The sequence below is a fragment of the Protomyctophum bolini genome (genome assembly GCF_963924005.1).
Source record: "Protomyctophum bolini genome assembly, chromosome: 11".
Taxonomy (NCBI): domain Eukaryota; kingdom Metazoa; phylum Chordata; class Actinopteri; order Myctophiformes; family Myctophidae; genus Protomyctophum; species Protomyctophum bolini.
Window position 1 is genome coordinate 9389064 of NC_137872.1, and position 21820 is coordinate 9410883.

Here is a 21820-nt window from a genome sequence, read left to right on the forward strand (position 1 = left end):
CAATGTTTTAGTAACAAAGGTTATAGGCTTACAATGCTTGGGGTGCTTATAGGATTTGGCAGCTAGATGTTAGGCTCCGGGGTTGGGCTTGGAGTTATGCCTGATTTATATGAAGTCGCATGCCTGTGTTCCCAACTATAGTTCAGAGTCTGGGGATGCATGAGGTCTGAGAAGAACGTGTTCTGACTGAGATCTCCCATCAGAAGTTCTGAAGGACGTCATTATGTAGATATATCAACTCCCTCCCTATTGGTCCAGTTTTCGGTGACCACCGAAAACTACAACATGATGTCACAGCGCTCTTCACATAAAACTACAACATTACATGATGTCACACCGCCCTTCACCTAAAACTGTATATGAATACTAGGCCTTTAAGGTTAAAGGTGAAAAATGGCGATCACCTTCCCACAAGGATTACAAACGTACGTGTGTGTGTGTGTGTGTGTGTGTGTGTGTGTGTGTGTGTGTGTGTGTGTGTGTGTGTGTGTGTGTGTGTGTGTGTGTGTGTGAGCGTAGGGTCACATTGTATGTGCATTGTGCACATGTCTGTTGTGATGTATAGTGTGTGAATACCTGTGAAATATCCATGTTATGCATACCAGACCATGGGGGATTATGTGTGGCATGTTCAGCATATGCCATGCATGTGGTTATGATTAAGACAGCATGTGTGTGTGTGTGTGTGTGTGTGTGTGTGTGTGTGTGTGTGTGTGTGTGTGTGTGTGTGTGTGTGTGTGATATATGCTTCTATGTGCAGGCATGGCATAAGTGTGTGTACGTGCTAACCACGTCTTGTGTGTACAAGTGCTTGTGTCTACGTGTGTACGTGTGTGTGTGTGTGTGTGTGTGTGTGTGTCTGTGTGTGCGTGCGTGCAGCTGTTGTCTGCTGTCAGAAGTGTGTATCGGTGATTTCACACTGAGCTGAACCCCCATGAGCCACAGAACCTTATTCCCACGAATCCCTGAGAGCCTACAGACAGACAGACAGACAGACAGACAGACAGACAGACAGACAGACAGACAGACAGACAGACAGACAGACAGACAGACAGACAGACAGACAGACAGACAGACAGACAGACAGACAGACACAGACAGACAGACAGACAGACAGACAGACAGACAGACAGACAGACAGACAGACAGACAGACAGACAGACAGACAGACAGACAGACAGACAGACAGACAGGCAGGCAGACAGACAGACAGACAGACAGACAGACAGGCAGACAGACAGGCAGGGAAACAGGCAGGGAGACAGGCAGGGAGACAGGCAAACAGACAAAGAGGAAAGACCGAGAGATTGAGAGAGGGGGAGGACAGAGAGAGGGAAAAGAGAGCGATAGAGACTATCTTTAATGTCACACACCGCAAGTATACATTCTATATAGTATACAATATATATAATCTGTCTACAGTCATGGTCTTCTCCTCTCTGTCTCTCTAAACACAGATCTACTTCTCTGCCATTCGGTGGACATTGTTGTACGTGTGTTGTTTGTATAGCGCGTGTGTTCTCTCTCATGTTTTTATTCTTCCCTCCTCCTTCCTCATCCCGCCGTCAGTGGGTTTCCCTTCTGTCTCTCCACCTCTGTCTCCTCCCTCGCTCCTCCCCCTTTCTTCTGGCAGTGCAACAGGAAGGCAGCTGCAGACAGAATCAGATGCGTGCGTGCGTGCGTAGGGTCACGTTGTATGTATGTGCACATGTCTGTTGTGATGTATAATGTGCGTTCCTTTAGTACAGAGGTGGGCAACTTTGACGATGGAGAGGGCCACTATAGTTCCACACTCACTCCAGAGGGCCACTATAGTTCCACGCTCACTCCAGAGGGCCACTATAGTTCCACACTCACTCCAGAGGGCCACTATAGTTCCACACTCACTCCAGAGGGCCACTATAGTTCCACACTCACTCCAGAGGGCCACTATAGTTCCACGCTCACTCCAGAGGGCCACTATAGTTCCACACTCACTCCAGAGGGCCACTATAGTTCCACACTCACTCCAGAGGGCCACTATAGTTCCACACTCACTCCAGAGGGCCACTATAGTTCCACACTCACTCCAGAGGGCCACTATAGTTCCACACTCACTCCAGAGGGCCACTATAGTTCCACACTCACTCCAGAGGGCCACTATAGTTCCACAATCCACACTCACTCCAGAGGGCCACTATATAGTTCCACACTCACGCCAGAGAACAACATTGCATACAATATACTGTCGTAGCAAAAATAGCCGATCTACAAGCTCAAAACGCGTTGCAGTGCGACGCATTTTGAGATTGTAGATCGGCTATTTTTGCTATATTTTAATCGAAATACTGAATCATTTTTTTGCTATTAAGCTACTATTATAGATTGTATGCTTTAGTTAGTACAGTATGTCAAATGCTTCACAGTGTAGAAGTGATGTGTCAGTGACTGTGTCTGCGTTTAGATGCACTGTACCTTTGGCTCATGACTCCGACAACAGTACAAATCACGCTACTTAGCCAGCTGTGACAGTCCTTCTGTTTCTCCGGGTGCATTTGGACCGTCCCATAGGTCAGAATACAGGTCCGTGGCCAACCCCTCGAGATCTGATTGGCTGCCACAGATGCTGGCCACTCCAGAAACGCCAGTGATGAGGAAATGTTATGCCTGGCAGGCTGACGGTCAGGGAATTTCAAGCGCCATTTCTCAACACGGTGGAACCGGGGGCCCAGAAGTGGGTCACAGTCACCACATCACAGGAGAATGTTGTGGCCGGGTCATGAATGCAACACAGCTAACACAGCTAAGCCATTTCAAGCGTACTCTACTGTATGGTACCATGGTATACTGTACAGAATTTAGTTTTAACCTGGTTGCCCATAGGCAACTTTTAAAAGCAGATATTCAATCTCACAACGCATCGCTCGCAATGTGAGCTTATGTCTGTGTGACACCGCTGTGCAATGAAATGTAAAACTGGTCAAGTGCTTAACCTCCATAGTATGAGTTGTTAACTTGTTTGTCATCATTTTCATCATTATAACTGCACGAGATGAAAAAGTATTGAAAGTGTACTCTGTGGTCGGTTTGAGACTTAATTAAGGCCGATTGTTTTCAGTTGAGGTATTTTCAAAGGACCGTATTCAATAGGGAACTGAAACTATTGTAACATGCTGTAGGGCCTGTATCATGAATGAATATTTTTTTGTGTAACTTGCTTCATTCCCCCCTCCCCATCCCCCACTCCAGACAGGGCAGGCCTATCCCTTGGCACACCCCACAGCCAAACGCCACACTCACACACTCACACACACACACACACACACGCGCGCGCGCACACACACGCACGCATGCACTCTCTCACGCACGCACGCAGAGAGTGTTGCTTCCTGTCGGTGGGGCGAGGCTGTTTTTACTGCGACTCCGTTTTGGCGGAGAGGCCTAATTCCTTGTCTGGCTGTGTGTGTGTGTGTGTGTGTGTGTGCGTGTGTGCATGCGTGCATTTGTGTGTGTGTGCGTGCATTTGTGTGTGTGTGCGTGTGTTCCTCTACTGATGCTACTGTGTATCTTTGCCTACTCAGCTTTTAAAGCATTTAGATTCTACAGTAGACAGTATTATGTTCCCATAAATGTAGATGTGACCAGCAAATATATTGTGTTGTCATATGAAATATTCAGTAGTGTCACATTGGGATGTATACTTTAGTTTAAATTACCAGTAAGATGCCCTGAGGGCGCTGAAACAACAGGTCGAAGAGGAAGGACGGGTAGGGAAGGATCAACATATGGAACAGGTCAGCTCCATATATGGAGGCGGACTGACTGACTTGTTTTTGCAGGTTTTCATAGTAATCTGGGACGCAATTAAAAACACAAAATGCATCTACAGTATGTGTCAGTGATTCCCAAACAATGGGTTAGGACCTACATTTAAAAAAGATATGTATTTCAAATGATAAATATACAAACATGAATAAACTTTTAACCACCACATTAACCTCTGGCTCCTCTAGTCTAGTGCACTGTGCATTGACCCATTAAAACATAATGACAAGTGAAGGGTCACACTTTTATTTCTCATTCTCTCAACATCTTAAGAAATTCCATACATTTAAAACATTTTAAGAAGCATAGAGAAAATACAGAATCATTATTTTAGTTTTCCTAGTTTGGGTCCCAGAGAGACAACTCATTTCTTTTGGGTCTCCAGCGAAAACGTTTTTCAGAACCACTGATGAAGATAGATACATACTGTACATATACTGTACACACTGGATTGTAAAGTTTATACCCAACCAACATCATTGTGTCATGAAATGACAGAGCGTGGCAGAGCTTCTGTGTTCTTCCTAAAACATGTCAAAATAATCAACTCCTTCTGTCATTAACTCTCACCCTCCAATCCCTGTAAATACTCTACTCCCACATAAACTGAAGTTTGTGTGTACAATAAACAAACACACACTCATGCACGTGCACACACACACACACACGCACGCACACGCACACGCGCACACACACACACACACACACACACACACACACACACACACACACACACACACACACACACACACACACACACACACACACACACACACTGAATTGTGTAATTCAAGGCGGTATCATAATGTAAATATTTCCCTGGCTTTATCATTATCCTGGCAGTTTTCTTTTGTTTTGAAATGTTTTGGTAATTGGTTGCAGATGTAGGCATTGCAGTGGTGGATGGGACCGCGTGCCCATATAGCATATTGCCCCTCCACCATAGGCTTGAACTCTCCCCCCCCCCCCCGGTCTGGGTTGAGGTGGGAAAGAGACACCCACATATTTCAGTGGTTCCCAACTAGATTCACACTATAGAAACTTGGCTTTCTTTTGATTGTGCATTCGGGAAATGTGCTTATGAAATCTCACGGAGCGGCAGTGGCTCCGGGGTTGAGTGGCTGGTAGAGCAGCTGGATGTGGAAACGTGAGGTTACCAGTTCGATCTCGGGCTCCCCCACAGTTGTCGAAGTGTCCTTGAGCAACTTAGCAAAACCCTGAACCCCTAATTTCTCCCGATTGTGCAGGTTGGGTGGCGCCTGGTCCAAGCTTTAGCCATAAACTGTGGGTCCGGTCCTGGTCCAAAACACTAGTGATCTGTCCAACCGGGCTGAAGTACAAGGGCGTTAAGGCAGAGTAAGAGCTTCACAGCTTCACAGTGTGCTAGTCTAGAGTCAAACTGGTCTGATCAGCAGGCAGAGAATAGTGGCATGAGCATAGACTGGGCATGAGTGAGGCAATTATATTCTGTGGCTACTCAGTGGAAACAGATGTGGAAGTGGGCACAGGTGTGTGTGAGCTTCCGTGGACATGACAGGTTGGGGTTAGAGCAATGGTGCAAACACTTTTTTTCAGTGATACTAAAGCAGTCTTTTATCTCTCTTACAGCATCCTCAGCCATTAACCAGCCTGTTGACCATCCATCCACTCCTGCCCGCCTCTCAACCTGTCATTCAACAAGACAGCCAGACGCAGACACGACCAATTAAGCATCCTGCTGAGAGACCCAGTTGCTCAGGAAGCAGTGTGACAAGACAAGTACCAGTCAGAAGATTCAGCCCGACTCAGGACAGCCATGTTGATCGTCTTAGCCTTCATCATCCTCTTCCATGTGGCCTCAGCTGTCCTGCTCTTCGTCGCCACTATATACAATGTGAGTACGAATACAGCCTCATGGTGGTGGATGTGAAGGGCTTCACTGAATGTATGTGATTGTTTTGAGTAAGATTGAGATGTTTTGATGACGTTTCCCTTTACCTCCATCTGTCTGTCTGTCTGTCTGTCTGTCTGTCTGTGTTCTAGGCGTGGTGGATGGTGTCACCGCCTGGTTTAGATGTGATCTACTCTGACCTGTGGTACTCCTGCAATGCCACCTGCTACCCTGTGGAGAAGAGCCACACTGCTGAAGCAGGTAACATGCACAAGCATGCACGCACACACACACACACACACACACACACACACACACACACACACACACACACACACACACACACACACACACACACACACACACACAGGGAGAGAAAGGAGGGGATAAAGCATGGGAATAATTCTACATATTCTCTCCAATGATTGTATGCTTTGCGTAGATTCATCTAAGATAGAGCGACTTAGTTTACTGTTTCTCAACGTCTCAACATCCAAGGCGACCCATACTGTCTATTTACGGTATTTTACCGTTTAGATTGGGCTCTCAGAAATTAGTTCCAGTCAGTAGAGTACAGTACAGTAGAGTACAGTACAGTACTGTTTGTCAGTCTGTCCGACTTGGTAGCTGTAATGAAACTGAATCAATTATTGTACTATTTATAATGTAGGCATTTAGCAGAGGCTCGTAATTCGTTTTTCAAGGAAAACACGAGGTAATAGTAATACATCAAATAGAAATACTAATCTAGGATCACAGATAAACCAAGAACCTATCATCAGTCTAAATAAACTATACACACTATATGCCAGGTCTGTATATGCCAGGTCTACAATCTATAATTTAAATAGCATGTTAAGTAGAGATTCACTAAGCTGCCCATATTTTTGTGTAAAGGATTTTTCCAAACTTCCCACGATAGTAGTATAGAATAAGGCACTCTAATGACACACAGCAAGCTTTGGTCCCATCATGTACGTCTGCATCCAAGCAGACTTGAGAAAGAGCGGCCCTCAGACAAACAAAAAAACATTACTGTATCAGACTACTAACGTGGGTTAGTTTGGGAATTTCCTTTACACCCAAAATATACAGTAGGTGTAAAACAAAAACAGCTTAGTGAATCGGGCCCAATATGTTTGGTTGACTACGTATGTTGCGGTGTGTGTAACAGTTGTGTGTAATGTGTGTGTGTGTGTGTGTGTGTGCGTGTGCGTGTTTCCAGCCTATCTCCAGGCGGTCCAGGCCACCATGATCCTCGCCACCATCCTGTCTTGCGTCGGCTTCTTCGTGTTCATCCTCCAGCTCTTCAGATTGAAACAAGGAGAGAGATTTGTCTTCACGGCCATCATCCAGATACTGGCCTGTATGTAACGTGCATGCACACACGCACGCACACACGCACGCACGCACGCACCCAAAGCCCAGCTGCATCTATACACAAACAAGGAGTTTGTTCTAGGACGGTGTTTTATCTCACATGACCCGGCCAATTACAATCATCCTTCTAACATATCCTTAAAACTGACCCTCCTGCCATAATTTGGTCAGTTCAAAGGAATGCTCCACAACATGTTTAACCGCGATTGCTCCCGTTTCAATTGAGTTATTGTTTCGTTTGTTTTGATTGACTGGCTGTTTCGCTTCACTCCTCATATAAATGAGCTTCAGTCGCTATAGCATCCATGGAAGAAACAGCAAACATCCCCAATCCTCCGTTCACATGCACGCGGCCTTTGGTTACTTTAGTGGTCATAATGGGATAAAGTACGACGTTCAGAGCTTACTTAAATATTCATTTGAGCTGTCACTAACGATATCAATGGATCGGTCGCTAGTGTACGGCTGTGACGCTTAGAACATTAACACATTTACACTTCCGGTTCAAACATCAACAACAAGAGCTCTTCTTCTCTGCTTATGTGGTAAATGTCACTGGCCTCCTACCGCACCCTATGGTAACGGGCGTTCAAGGTGTTAACCCATTTTGGGCGGGAACCCCTTTTGGTGTTTTAGGCATTATGTTATAATTTAGCTATTGAAAAATAGCAGATCTACAAGCTCATAGGTCTGCTATTCTTTTTTAAATCGTGAAAATATTTATTTCAGAAAACTTTGTAATTTACCCTGATTTTATAATGTAAGTTGTACTGGATGTACTTTGATTTGTATGGTGATGATGATGATATGTTTCTACCTCTCCTCCTCTCAGCTCTGTGCGTGATGATGGCAGCATCCATCTACACGGCAGAGAGGGACAGCTTCCACGTGGACAGCATTAAGAAGGGCTCGTACGGCGCCTCCTACATCCTGGCCTGGGTCAGCTTCCCCATGACTCTGATCAGCGGCCTCATGTACCTGGTGCTCCGGAAGCGCAAATAGACACAGGTTGACGTCGTCGGTGGCGGTCGAGGCTTGCTGTAAATGTGTTGTGTTTGACGACGTACGGGTCAAGGTGTTTGTCACAAAAGGACGCACGCCTGGACTCTGCATCTCTCTCTCTCTCACACGCACGCACGCACACACACACGCACACACACACAGGGTTTCATCTCTGTCCAATGCTGCCACCTAGTGTCAATATCACCAAATGGCACAAAGAGTCCATGGGCCATTTAAAAACCACCAAGTCCATGAACTGATCTGACATTTATGGGTATTTTTGTAAGTTCATGAAGCCTGTCCACGTTGTTCCTCTATTAACCACACGACTACACAAATCTGCAAAATGGACCATTATGGATCCATTACATTTCTACTCTCACAATTAAACTAACAGGCAATTGGCAGAATGTTGATCCATTAGCTCCTAAACTCAGGTTAAAAACCAAATTACAGAATCACACACCCGTGCGCACGCACGCATGCACACACACACACACACACACACACACACACACACGCACACGCCTCAGCCCCCAGCCATCGTGCCTCCAATCATCTTCATCTGACACCTGCTCCTCTCCTCCTCTTCCTCTCAGCAAAGGACATGAGCTGCATCGTTCCAACACACGGATTATTCTCCTCTCCTTGTCTCCTGCTTCCTTGCATCTCACTTCACGTATAGGAAGGAACCCGGTTATTAAATCGTTAAAGGAGACGAGGGAGGAGACTTACCTTATTGGGATCCATCCCAGGACTTTCCATTGGGTCCATTCTGTTTTCTTTTCTCTCCTTTTTTTAAGTGAAGCTAAAGACAAAGGAATCTATTTTGTACATATTCACTTTGTATGTATAGTTCAAGTAAATGGCAACAAAAAGAAAACATTGCTGGAAAAAGTAAAAGAATAAAAACAAATGTACTCTTTATGTTAACCACGTAGAATAAATGAAGTGTAATGAAGCTGTAGAGATTATGATATGTATTACGATATGTAGGATTTTAAACGCCTTTTGTTTGTATGCTTTTATCATGTTGCTGACTCTTGTGTTTTAACGGTGACAATTAATGACTCAGTGGTGTGCTGTGATGTTTGGGATAAAAAAAAAAAGAACTTGAAATCAGAATTAAAAAAGAAGAGATGTGATTTCATCGTCTATTTTATCGTGTTCAAAGGCTTTACTGAAAAACTATGAAAGATAATTATTGTTTGAAACCACTATCAGGGTCAAGAGTCTTTAACCCATTTAGACCCGACGTCGAAATAAAAAAAGTTTTCTAAATCATGACAATTCTCTGAAAGATTTGAGGCAGATTTTCACGATTTTTCAAAAATAGCAGACCTACAAGTTCATAGCACGCCACTCGGTGGCGTGCTATGAGCTTGTAGATCTGCTATTTTTCAATAGCTAAATTATAACATAATGTTTACAACACCAAATGGGTTTGGTGTTGTGTTTGAATTGTTGTGTTTGAACTGAAGCAGTGAAAGTGACAAATCCTTATCTCTGAAAGTGTCTTCAGAAGCTCTTCGTGACATAGTGTGTGCATAGTCTTTCTCTCTGTGGCCAGGCTGCTGGTTCATTTGGACAACACCAAACTAAAACCACACCCATGACAGTACCAGTGTTGCGTTCGTCGACGAAAAATGTCCGACTACCTTTTTCACTGACGAAAACTGGAAATGAAAACTATAAGCTATGATGACTAAAAAACTAAGACTAATTTCATCAACAAATAAAAACTAGACTAAAATGTTAGGAAGGGACTAGTAGTGGACAAGTGATCCAGTATACGTCATTTTACACTTAAGGTTGCATGCTGAAAATAGCCGATCTACAAGCTGATAACGCGTCTCAGCGTGACGCGTTGTGACTTGTGCAGCTATAGTGTACAATCAGTCATTACGACGGCATCAAGGCCCGCCAAGATACATTTTAGTCGACTAAATCAACCGTAGATTTAGTAGACTAAAATCGTATGATGTTTAGTCGACTAAAACTAACACTAAAACATTCCAAGTGACTAAAATGTGACTAAAACTAAATGGAAACTATATTCAAAAGACTATGACTAAAACTAAAATAGAAACTTGCTACCAAAATCAACACTGAACAGTACTCTGTGTTTATGCATGATTAACATTTGTGCGCTGCCACTTCATCCAATTTGTGAATCCATGTTGCAGCTGCGTTTACACAGTGACAGAAAGTATGATGTTGTGCCCTTGATGGGAAAGACGTGACCTCATGGCCCACTAAATACAAATGGTTTCTGTGCCATAAGAAGGTCAAATCTGTTTTCAAAACATAGGCTATATTCTTCAAAACATACAAGGAAACGGCCCAAATTTGCAAAAACTATTTTTGGACTTTAGATTTAGATGTTCACTAATATACTGTATATTTCACATATGGTGGCTACTCAACTGTTCTCTAAAATATACAGTACATTTTGTTAATATCTACATTTGCCGAGCCTGAATTCAACGTTCTGCCTCTTTTGGCTTGACCCAGCTTGTATTCATCTTACAGATTCTAGAATCAACTCCGTTTCTAGACATGTAGCGTAGGCATGAAGCTAGATTCTGAGGCTAGTTGAGTACTTCAGTCTACACACTGTACTGGGTTGTTTGTTAGGTTGGAGTCCATGATGACTAGTTTGACCACAGGGATAGGATGGGCATACTGGCTGGTAACTGGTTAGCTTTCCAATAATGACTATTAAAATATTGAAGATGTTTTAGTTTTTGCTATCTACAGTCAGTAATAACGATGATACTTGAATACTTTGATCAAAACAACGCAGAAGGTTGAGGATGTGACCTCTGTTGAGGGACAGATCGATCCTCTATTTGTCTGTGTGAAGATTAATTTCTAATTCCAATTTACAGCCCATCTTTGTTTTTTTGTTTTCTTTGCATGTTGTGCTTTAACCCATTGTTTCTGATGTCCGTCAAATTGATGTCATTTGCTGGTCAAGATCGATGGTCCTATTATGTACCTTTTGCATTTATTGTAAATTAGGTGTAATAATGACACAGACCAAGGTTATAACTAAAAGTGTGGTGTACGAAATGAGCAGAAACCAAAGCAGTTGTTTGTGAGTTATTATGATCCTGTTTGTTTGAGTTAGAAAATGTTTTTTGAATAATATCTGTGAGATTTGCATATGATATGTAGTCATCGTCTACATACAGTATGGTGCACACAGTGGAATCATACTGGCTCTTAATCAATTCAAGACACTGACGTAGGTCCTTAGTTTCAAAGCAAAACAAAACTGCATTGATTTGTTCTTTGAAATTTCTCTTTTTGCAGTTGAAAGATAACAATTCATGAAGTATTAATTCCACAGGACACTGCATGAGTCTCACTTTGCTGTTCATTGGAGATGGGCAATGTTTGGGTAATCTCTATACTATGCAACGACGTCGAGTCTGTGGGGGCTATAGCCCCCATGAAGAATTAAACAGCCCCTTTTAGCCCCCATGAAGATTTGTGGACATTTTATATTAACATTACAGATTTTCTGGGAATTATTGACCCTCTGTGACTCGGTCGCAAAATTCCGAAAATGTGAACCTCTCCGCCGGCTGTTCAGAAGTGTTAAAAGTACTCAAATGCTAATCAGGTTTCTTTTGTTTTCACCTAGCCAGGTATTATATGCCTACAGTACAGTGCCCATAGGCGGCGGGTGTGTATAAGGCTAGGGAAGGCTTAGCCTTCCCAAAAATTATGCTGGGTATTTTTTTAAATATATATAATATATGTGCGCAGCATTATATAGAAGGCTATTGTGTGTGTGTGTGTGTGTGTGTTTTGTTGCTCCCTGGTGATCGGGTAGGTAGGCTATACAGCAACTGGCCTAATCAGCATATGATTGGCTACTATTGGTATGTCTGTAAAGCTCGTCCGCTTCCAGTCGCTTTGTAGCAAACAGTAGCGCGTGCTGGTTTGTTTTGGGAGACAGCAAAACGCAAAATGTATTTTCCAAGGCAAAGATAAAGTAATTCAGAAGAAGAAGCTGTGACTCGGCTGTCAGAACTCAGCACCACCACCAGTGCCCGCACGGTTCACACCACTGCAGCAACACTGACACGTTCAGCGGAGTGACTGCTGTCTCTGTGCCGTCTGTGAAGAGCCATGAGCCGCGACTCCCGGGAGGGGCAGCAACACCGCCGGGTAATCTACACAGAGTAGACTATAGTGAGACTACACAGTAGCCTCCACACTGACTCGAGAGAAAAGACCCATATCGTCCAAAATAGGCTAATCAGTCGTTGTCTGTGTATAGGCTAATTCATTGGTAAAAGTATGCTAAATAACTCATTTTTAGACCATTTGGGAAATAAATAAATCCACGGCGGCGCGATCTAAGGGTAATGGACACATAACGGACACCCGGGTATAAATGCAATAATTTATTAACAAGAAAATAATGAATATTTACAGATATATGGCATCACGCATAAATTACAATCAACATAAAACGTATTACTTTTATTACAATTTTTTTTGACTATGGCGTCTTCTCTCGTGTATCATCAGATGTCCGGCTCCATGCTCGCCTCTCCTTGGAGGCCAGTTGGGTCAAAACAAAGTATATCACATTGTGACAGCTGTAGTGAGTCTACAGTCCACCTGCCTGCTGGCAATATAGCCTGGTTGTGATATGTAGATGTGATTGATATTTTTGTTTGTTTTTTTAAGTCATTCTATAACACAAAGTAATTGAATTTATTTTATGTATTAATTGTATTTTATATATTACTATGTTATTACTAATTTTATGTATAACTATATTACTAATTGTATTTATTTGATGTATTACTATGTTATTACTAATTTTACTTCATGCATTACAAATTGTATTTGTTTTATGTATTACTGTTATTACTAATTTTATTTTTTATGCATTTATTTATTTTATGTATTACTTTTATTACTAATTTTATGCATTACTATATTGATAATTTAATTTATTTTATGTATTATTGTCTATATTACTAATTATATTTATTTTATCCATTACTAATTTTATTTTATGCATTACTAATTTTATTTACTATTTTAATTTACTTTTATTTTACCATTTTAATTTACTTTTAACTATAATCTATTTTTTTATCGTTCGTTTTATCCATTTATTTACATTATGATCTAGTTATTTATATTGGTTTATTATTTTCAAAGAGCCCTGATTGATCACATCTACATATCACCACTACCAGTCAGGATCTGAGTGACTCAGAACCCTGGTGACCTCCAGGTGGAGCCACACAGGAGACCAGCAACGTCCTAAAGAAAATAAAGAAATGTTCATTACTACTTTGTTCATAAAACAATATTGATTGAAATATTTATTAACAGTTTGCAGAATTACAGTACATGTCAAGCACAAACTCAATACAAAGACTGTTAACTGCAAGTGGACGTCCCAATTAAGCATTACACTTGTTTACAAGAGGGTCCACCATGTTCAATTCTTCAAAACATTTAGAGACGTACAAATAAGACACTTCTATATAGTCAAAGAACAGAACAGGAATTCATCATAAAGGAGGTAAAAAGGGAAAATAAACGTATACAGTGAGGGGAAAAAGAGAGTCACATGTCTTAATGACTGTTGGTAGGGCGTTCCACATTTTGGTGGCATAGGAGTGAAAATAATTTAGTCCCTTGTTTGTGCCGAATCTGGGTTGTACATGGTTCGTTGCACTCCCTCTGGTGTTGTGGGTGTGGACTTCGTTAACATAAAGGAAGTATCTAGACAGGTACATGGGTATCTTGGTGGTGTATCGAATCTTGTGGACCAGACCCATTGCAAGATGCTGTACTCTGTCGTCGACCCTAAGCCATTCCAGCCTGTCAAAGCGGGCAGGAGTGAGGTAGGTTCGGGGGGTGAGGCCAAGTAGGAGCCTGACCAGTTTGTTTTGGGAGGTCTGGAGCCTAGTTTTAAGGGCCTTTGAGGTGCTGTGGTACCAGGAGGTGCATGCATAGTCAAAGAAACCTTGTACGAGGGCTCCTGTTAAGGTCTTCAAGGTGTTTTTGTTGACTAGTGAGGAGATCCTGTAAAGGAATCTTGTTCTTTGGTTGACTTTTTTGATTACGTTGGTGGCCATTTTATCACCGGAAAGATTAGCCTCCAGGATGGAACCTAGGTAGGTAATTTCATCTTTACGTGTGATAACATTGTCACCAACTCTAACCAAGAAGCCATTTGCCTTGCTGAGATTACTATTAGATCCAAAGAGAATGGATTCAGTTTTTCCCAGGTGTAAAGATAGTTTGTTATCAGCGAGCCAGGTGCAGATTCTACCGAGTTCAGAGCTGAGGGCCTTTTCAACCTGCAGTTTGTTCCTGTCCGAGACTAGCAGTGCCGAGTCATCTGCGAACAGGAACAAGTTGCAGTCACAAGCTGATGTCATGATCATAGTGTGTGCGTGTGTTGTATAGTTACCTTGCTGTGATGTAACTCCAATAGTTGCTCCATCGGCTAGAAACGTGCTCTTCACCGGCATGATGATCTTGTTCCTAAAAAAAGTCTATAGTCAACCCTAACTGATTACAGAACATGATATAAAAAAACACAACTAGAAGGATTTAGGCCTGTCACAATTACCTAATCGCCAAGTATTTGAGATACTTTTTTAGAGATTAGTCATAATCGTCTCCATGTTGAAAATGTTCATACATTGTCAAACATTTTAAAGAAATAATGGAAGCAACCGATCTACAAGCTCTAAACGTGTCACTTTGTAATTTTCTTCTCTTTTAGTGTATAAAGTTGTTGAATTATGCCATGTGCAGCTTTTTGTTTACAAAGCCTACAAAAGCCAAAGTTTTATTTAGAATGTTATGACGCAATTAAATTGTTACTAGTAATTTATTTGAGAAACAATTAAATCGGCCATTATAAAACCTCAAATTCCGACAGGCCTAAACGGGTTCCAGTGATGTCTACCGAACCTTCCAGCTCCATCCGAGCCTCCCAGCGACCCAGAAGTCCTCAGCGGAAACAGGAAAGCTTCGGATCTCGTGCATCGGCTGAGATCTCCAGTCTAACAAAGAACGAAAGACAGCCAGACACACACGCACCCCAAATTAGCTTTGCTGTGTGTGTGTCCTGTCACAACATACACATGCACTTACAGTAACGTTTAAGAATAGGGATTGACCGATTATCGGCAACGGACAATTATTGGCTTTTTACTATAAAGCCTATAAAAAAGCCCCAACCCTAAAGCGGTTCGTACTGTCGAGTTCCTCACCGAAGCGGTTCGTATATGTTGAGTTCCTCTCCGAAGTCCTCCCATCCATCCAGGCCCAGGTCCGAAGTCCTCCAGCGTCTACACAGATCTCCGTCCTCCCATCCATCCAGGCCCAGGTCGGAAGTCCTCCAGCGTCTACCCAGATCTCCGTCCTCTGTCCTCCCATCCATCCAGGCCCAGGTCCGAAGTCCTCCAGCGTCTACCCAGATCTCCGTCCTCTGTCCTCCCATCCATCCAGGCCCAGGTCCGAAGTCCTCCAGCGTCTACCCAGATCTCCGTCCTCCCATCCATCCATGGACAGACCTGCAGATCTCTAGAGGCTCCAGCTGCGTCTGCCATTTCCATCCTGAGAGAGAAAGAAGAAAGCATTAGCTCTACAAGCTCACAACACGTTGCAACGCGGTGTGAGCTTGTAGATCTGCTATTTTTGCTGAACGCTCCCTCAGAATAGGGATGCTGGGGTTGAAGTGGTAGTGTCATTAAGACTTTGATTAGCTTGGAAGGCTGACAGACATTCAACCACAGTGCCACTAGGAGGCATCAACACATGTACAGTCCTCAACATCTTTTGTCATTTTTTATTCAAGTGCTTCTAAAAGCAGATGAGATATTGACTCTCAAACTATTGTGCAGAGTAATTTAGATTTATCATAAAATATTTAAAACATTTGGATGACTGTAGTAAATGCCATTCTTCGTGCCATAACAGTACAAAAGCAGTTATCCATCCTCAGAAACAAGCCATAACTATTCCTACTCACAGCTCATCAGAGTCCTCTGAGGAAGCCCCGGGGGGGGGGGGGGGGGGGGGAGCTTTGGAACGGATCTCTGTCCGGGAACATCAGCTTGTCTATCGATATTTCCATTCTAACAAAGAAAGAAAAGAAAAAAAACACACCAAATTAGCTTTGCTCTGTGTGTGCGTGTGTGTGCGTGTGTGTGTGCGTGTACCCTGTCCAGCAGTGGCGTTCCAGCGACGTCTACCCAGATCTCCGTCCTCCCATCCATCCATGGACAGACCTGCAGATCTCTACAGGCTTCAGCTGCGTCTGCCATTTCCATCCTGAGAGAGAAAGAAGAAAGCATTAGCTCTACAAGCTCACAACACGTTGCAACGCGGTGTGAGCTTGTAGATCTGCTATTTTTTGCTGAACGCTCCCCCCAGAATAGGGATGCTGGGGTTTTAAGACTTTGATTAGCTTGGAAGGCTGACAGACATTCAACCACAGTGCAACTAGGAGGCATCAACACATGTACAGTCCTCAACATCTTTTGTCATTTTTTATTCAAGTGCTTCTAAAAGCAGATGAGATATTGACTCTCAAACTATTGTGCAGAGTCATTTAGATTTATCATAAAATATTTAAAACATTTGGATGACTGTAGTAAATAGTGCCACTAGGAGGAATCATACTGCCATGCTATACTTCGTACCATAACAGTACAACAGATATCCATCCCAACAAGAAATATTCCTACTCACAGCTCATCAGAAGTCCTCCGGGAGGGAAGCTTTGGAACGGATCTCTGTCCTTCCACGACCCATCCACCCTAAGAAAGAAAGAACGAAAGATTAATTTAAGTGACCAAGAGCCAGATATACGTACATTGTGTCCTTTCACATCATACACAAAATGTATAGAGAACATTTAAAACAGAAGCCGACCATACCACTCGCAGTAATGGAAAAGTCTAAGTGGTTTCTTACTTTGAGCCGCCTTCAGAGCCCCCCCATGCAGATTCATCCATGGACAGCGAGAACTGCAGATGTCCACCTGTAGGGGCTCCGGTTGAGCCTCGCAGCATCTGGAATGAATACATGGTAGTTATAGTCTATGAATGGCTTTGCACATCGTTGCTGCTGCCAATAGGAATTTGTGATGTCTGTGTGGCGACAATTGCTGTGTCTGTCTGTTTTTTTATAATACATACAATTTATATAGCACTTTTCAAGGTACCCAAAGTTGCTTCACAAAACAGTAAAACAAATTTATTTGAAAATAAACTAGTAACTGCTGTTCAACACTAACAGCTACATCCACGACCTCCCTGCAACAACATCAGTGAAGTATGGCTATGCAGACGACCCGATTACTGTGTCCCAGTCTGGAGCCGTAGCTCTCATGTCAAGAAGCTGGATGCTGCCCTCAACACCGGATGGGCCACCCCAAACAAACTGCCTGCCTGTTCTCGCTGGAATCACTCCAACAGAGGTCAGACGAGAAACAGCCACGCTGGCCCTCACTGAGAAGGCACAGCTGAGTGAATCCCAGCCATCTCCTCCACAAGGTCGTCAGAGACACCACAGCACACATGCCTCAAGTCACGGTGCCGTTTGCCACAACACACACACACACACACACACACCAAGTCACGGCGACCTTTGCCACAGCACACGTGCCTCAAGTCACTGTGCCCCTTTGCCACACAGGCCCAGGAACTGCTCCACACAACACCAGCTGACACCTCCAAGGCATCCTGGGTGAAGGCAAGACAGAGGGACCAGTGGAATACATCGAGGACCCCAAATATGTTCTTTGCCAGCACCTCCACTGCAAGGAGTGGACAACCCTCAAAGCAGAAGTGGGACATCTCGGACAGTGCCCATTGTGAATGCGAGGATCCACTACAGACTGTGGAACACGTAATGACCATTTGCCCCAAATACCGGCCACCGAATGGTGATCGTGGCTTAGGTGACCTAGACAATGACACATTGTACTGGCTTGCTGCAACAGAGCTGAAGTTCTATGGACATACGGAAGAAGATGTTTAAGAAACTTATTTTTTGTAATTTCTTCATTTTTTCGGCAAACCTTTGTGGCATTTAATTTATGGAACATGTGGATGTTTCTTTATTTATTGGTGAAGTTTTAGTGCCACTTGTGGCATTCTTTGAAATGTATTGACACGTTTGATATATGTTTTTGTTAGGGATGTCCGATATTATCGGCCGATAAAGGCATTAAAAATTAATAACTTAATTTTACTTTATTTATTATTTTACATTAAAAACATCTACAAGCTCACAATACAATAAGACACATGCAAGCTTGTAGATCTGCCATTTTCAAATGATTTTTATACATTTTAAATCTTGAGATGAGAGATTAGATCATTTTAGATGAGACATTTTGCATAATGAGTAATTATTAATAATTACTTTTGGTATTTTAAGTACATTTTCTACCAAAACCTTTGTAACTTTACTCGAGTACATGTTGAATTGTAACGGAGTATTTCTATATTGCAGTATTGCCTACTTTTTTTTAAGTAAAAAGTTTGAGTTATGTTTCCACCACTGGAAAAAGCCTGCATATAATATATATATATATATATATATATATATATATATATATATATATATATATATCGGTATCTGTTGATATCGGCAATTAGGTGTTGGACAATATCCAACACGGACTGTCGGACATCCCTTGATTTGTGTGATTTTGTGGCATTTTGTTTACTTTTGTGAACAACCAAAGAGCACACCCAGTATGTATCACAAGGCTATTTCCACCAGTCAGGTGTACTTATATCTACATCTCATAAGCGGCCATGAACTAAACACTACAGCTATCACAATTTGACTTTGGCAGCAGCAAGAAACGACTGATATGCAAAGCTCTTCAGCCATGCTTCTCTCTATACAAACACTCATAATGTCCACATGGACATAGCAGCCATGATGGGGTGGTTCACACAGGAGACCAGGTTCAGTGTTCCAGCAGCATCTACGGTCATCTCCATCTACATCTAGAAAGAAAGAAAGACATCAGAAGCTGACCATATCACTCACAGTAATAGAAACATTTTAAAAGGATCTCTGGCTAATAAGACAAATATTCCTTAACATTATACTTGCCATCTATAACTAAAATTGTAAAATATAAACCAGTTAAATATTTTATTTCTTTCATATAATCTTTTACTACATAGGAACTGTTCCCGTCGCAGGTCCATGTGTGGTCCAGCGCTATGGAATGCACTTGCTAATAAAAAGTACTTAAAATATTGCTTTGATGCTTATATCAATTAAGCTGTTTTTGTATTAGCAAACACACAGACAGGCCTCTTTCATACTGGAGTAATTCATCCGTTTCATTTACAGACATCAGTAAAAGTGACATGACGTCCGTATTTAGAATACAACAGCAGCGCTTATTTTCCAGATCCAAACTTAGCGTTGCACAAAGCTTGCTTAATAGCGACATCAATTAATTCCAATCCACATTAAATGTCGCGCTCTGCGCGTTCATTCATCCGTATGGTATCGCTCATTTCATTAGCTTCAATAGCGTGACACATCCATTATGGTTAGATCCTTCCAATCGATCCAATTTCAATACTTGTGTCCGTATCAGAGTAAAGATTTCAACTTGAATGTAGGGCCAATATGCCTTTCTTTCTTTTATCACCAGAGATATACGGTTTAACAACGTGCTCACACTTTGGGACTTGGGCGTCTTGTAGTTTACTCACTTGTAGCCGTTTGTCGATGGTGATTGATGATGACTGCATGTCACACCCCTCTCTGAGGCTAGGGTAGTATGAACAAACGGATGGCACGGCTACGCAGTTGGGCAGAGTTTAAGCAAGATTTATTAACCCCAAGTGACAGACAAGTGATAACAACAAAGGAGACCAAACGTCTGCAAAATAGAAATAAAAAGATATATTCAAAACAAAGTACTGCATATCATATATAACCACATAAATCAAACTCATTTCCAAATAAATCATTATCATATGATATAAGCATAAGTATTTATAAATCCAGCCTTTTCAAATGTACATTAAATAATTATAATCTATATATATATCATAATAAACATCACAGTAATAGATCTATGTAAACCATGGTATTAAATAATAACAAAATAACATCACCTCCTCAGAGACAGCTCCTTCCCCGACCAACAGCAGCAGAGTGTGCAGACAGAATGACTTGGATATTCAGTCTCTGAGCTTTATACCCCCCATGGCCCCTCCCACTAGACTGGACCAACTGAATAGGGGTCAACATGATCCACAACATGTCAACTCTGCCTGGCTTGGCACAAAACACATTCATATACATTATATTCATATTCACATTTCCGTTGAGCTTGTAGCTCTATTTTAAAGTCTTTTTAGGTTTCCCAAAAGTCCTTTAATCCTTTGATGTCCTTCTGTGACAGGCAATCCTCCCCCTCCCTGGAAGGGGAGTTGGTTTGGCCCAATATAGAGTTCAGCTGCTTAAAGAGACAGGAATCTAGAGAGCAGTGTGTGTGTGTGTGTGTGTGTGTGTGTGACTGTGTGTGTGTGTGTGTGTGTGTGTGTGTGTGTGTGTGTTTGTTCAGTTTGCTGCTTCTTAGTAGTCTTTGCATGTCCTAACAGTGCGCGCTTACTGAAAGGCATGTACACTAGCAGCAAACAGTGACAGGGTGGGGTCACACTGTCACACTGCAACAGGTTGATATTATGGTAGGAGTTTGTGTCGTGTGAGTGTAATGGTTTCAAAATAAACGGGGCAAACAAAACAAGAACAGGCTCCAGACATAAACTAAATAAAGGTCTCAAAAAACAGACGAGCGCAGGGTTCAATAAACAAATAATAAAGTACTTTTCTTTCTGTTGGCAGAGCTGCCATTACAGCGATAGACGGAATCTAGATAGCCTGGGAGCTAGTCAGACATCAGTCGGGGAGGCGGGGCTGCGGGGAGCCCCCATGACGATCATCATAACTCTTCGGCTCTGCTATGCATGTAAGTGGTGGTAGTGGCAGAGGATTGAGGCAACCAAAATACATCTATATACCTCAATAGGCTGGGTGCCGGATCAAACAAATCACACATCAAGAATTAAAAAAAAAGTCAGCAGTGTGCAGACCTTTTTATTCTTGAAGATAGAAAACACCAAATTACGTCAAGGAAAGTGGATTGACATCGGCTTGTTGTAATGACTATCTATTTTGATCTGATCTTCTGATGGTAGGCCTATTCATAAGTTAGAAACATCACAGACTACAATGGGTTTTTCTCCCCTCTATTAGACAACCATGAGAGCACGGTTGTCTGGCTACACCTTGTGGTCTTACAGAAAACTACATCTTCATTCTTTTCTTTTTGTATGAACTCGATTTGAACTGATATCAAACATGACCTACACTTGTCACTTGCCTCAACCTAAACTAATGTGATGTTGATGCTGCCTTGGTGTCAGAGCCATGATGAGTGTAGGCTACTGCATACATTCTAGACTATAGACTCTTGGAGCACATATGACATGATGGAAACCATGCAGTCTTTTCTGTTCATTCAAATGGAAACGATCACACATCCACGTGCCTGTTGTTTATCTCAATAAATGTATTTTATGAAGGAGACTTTTATCGAGGATTGTTCATTCATGTCTGATTTGTCTCTATATATACCCTTATTGTGTACAGAATATAAGCAACCAAAGCTACAAACTCAAACTGTGAATACATACGATAGCCCCTATCAAG

At 42.3% G+C, this 21820-nt stretch overlaps 1 protein-coding gene across 1 annotated transcript in view; it reads left to right on the forward strand.

Annotated features, from left to right (window-relative positions):
• The window catches only part of emp2 (epithelial membrane protein 2), a 17941-nt gene extending 8740 nt beyond the window's left edge, over nt 1-9201 (forward strand). The window contains exons 2-5 of the mRNA XM_080775297.1: nt 5413-5677; nt 5827-5935; nt 6900-7040; nt 7887-9201. Of these exons, the coding sequence (XP_080631423.1) occupies nt 5600-5677; nt 5827-5935; nt 6900-7040; nt 7887-8056 (498 nt within the window). The 5' untranslated portion in view covers nt 5413-5599 and the 3' untranslated portion in view covers nt 8057-9201. The remainder of the gene's footprint in view (nt 1-5412; nt 5678-5826; nt 5936-6899; nt 7041-7886) is intronic.
• Nucleotides 9202-21820: the final 12619 nt, after the last annotated feature.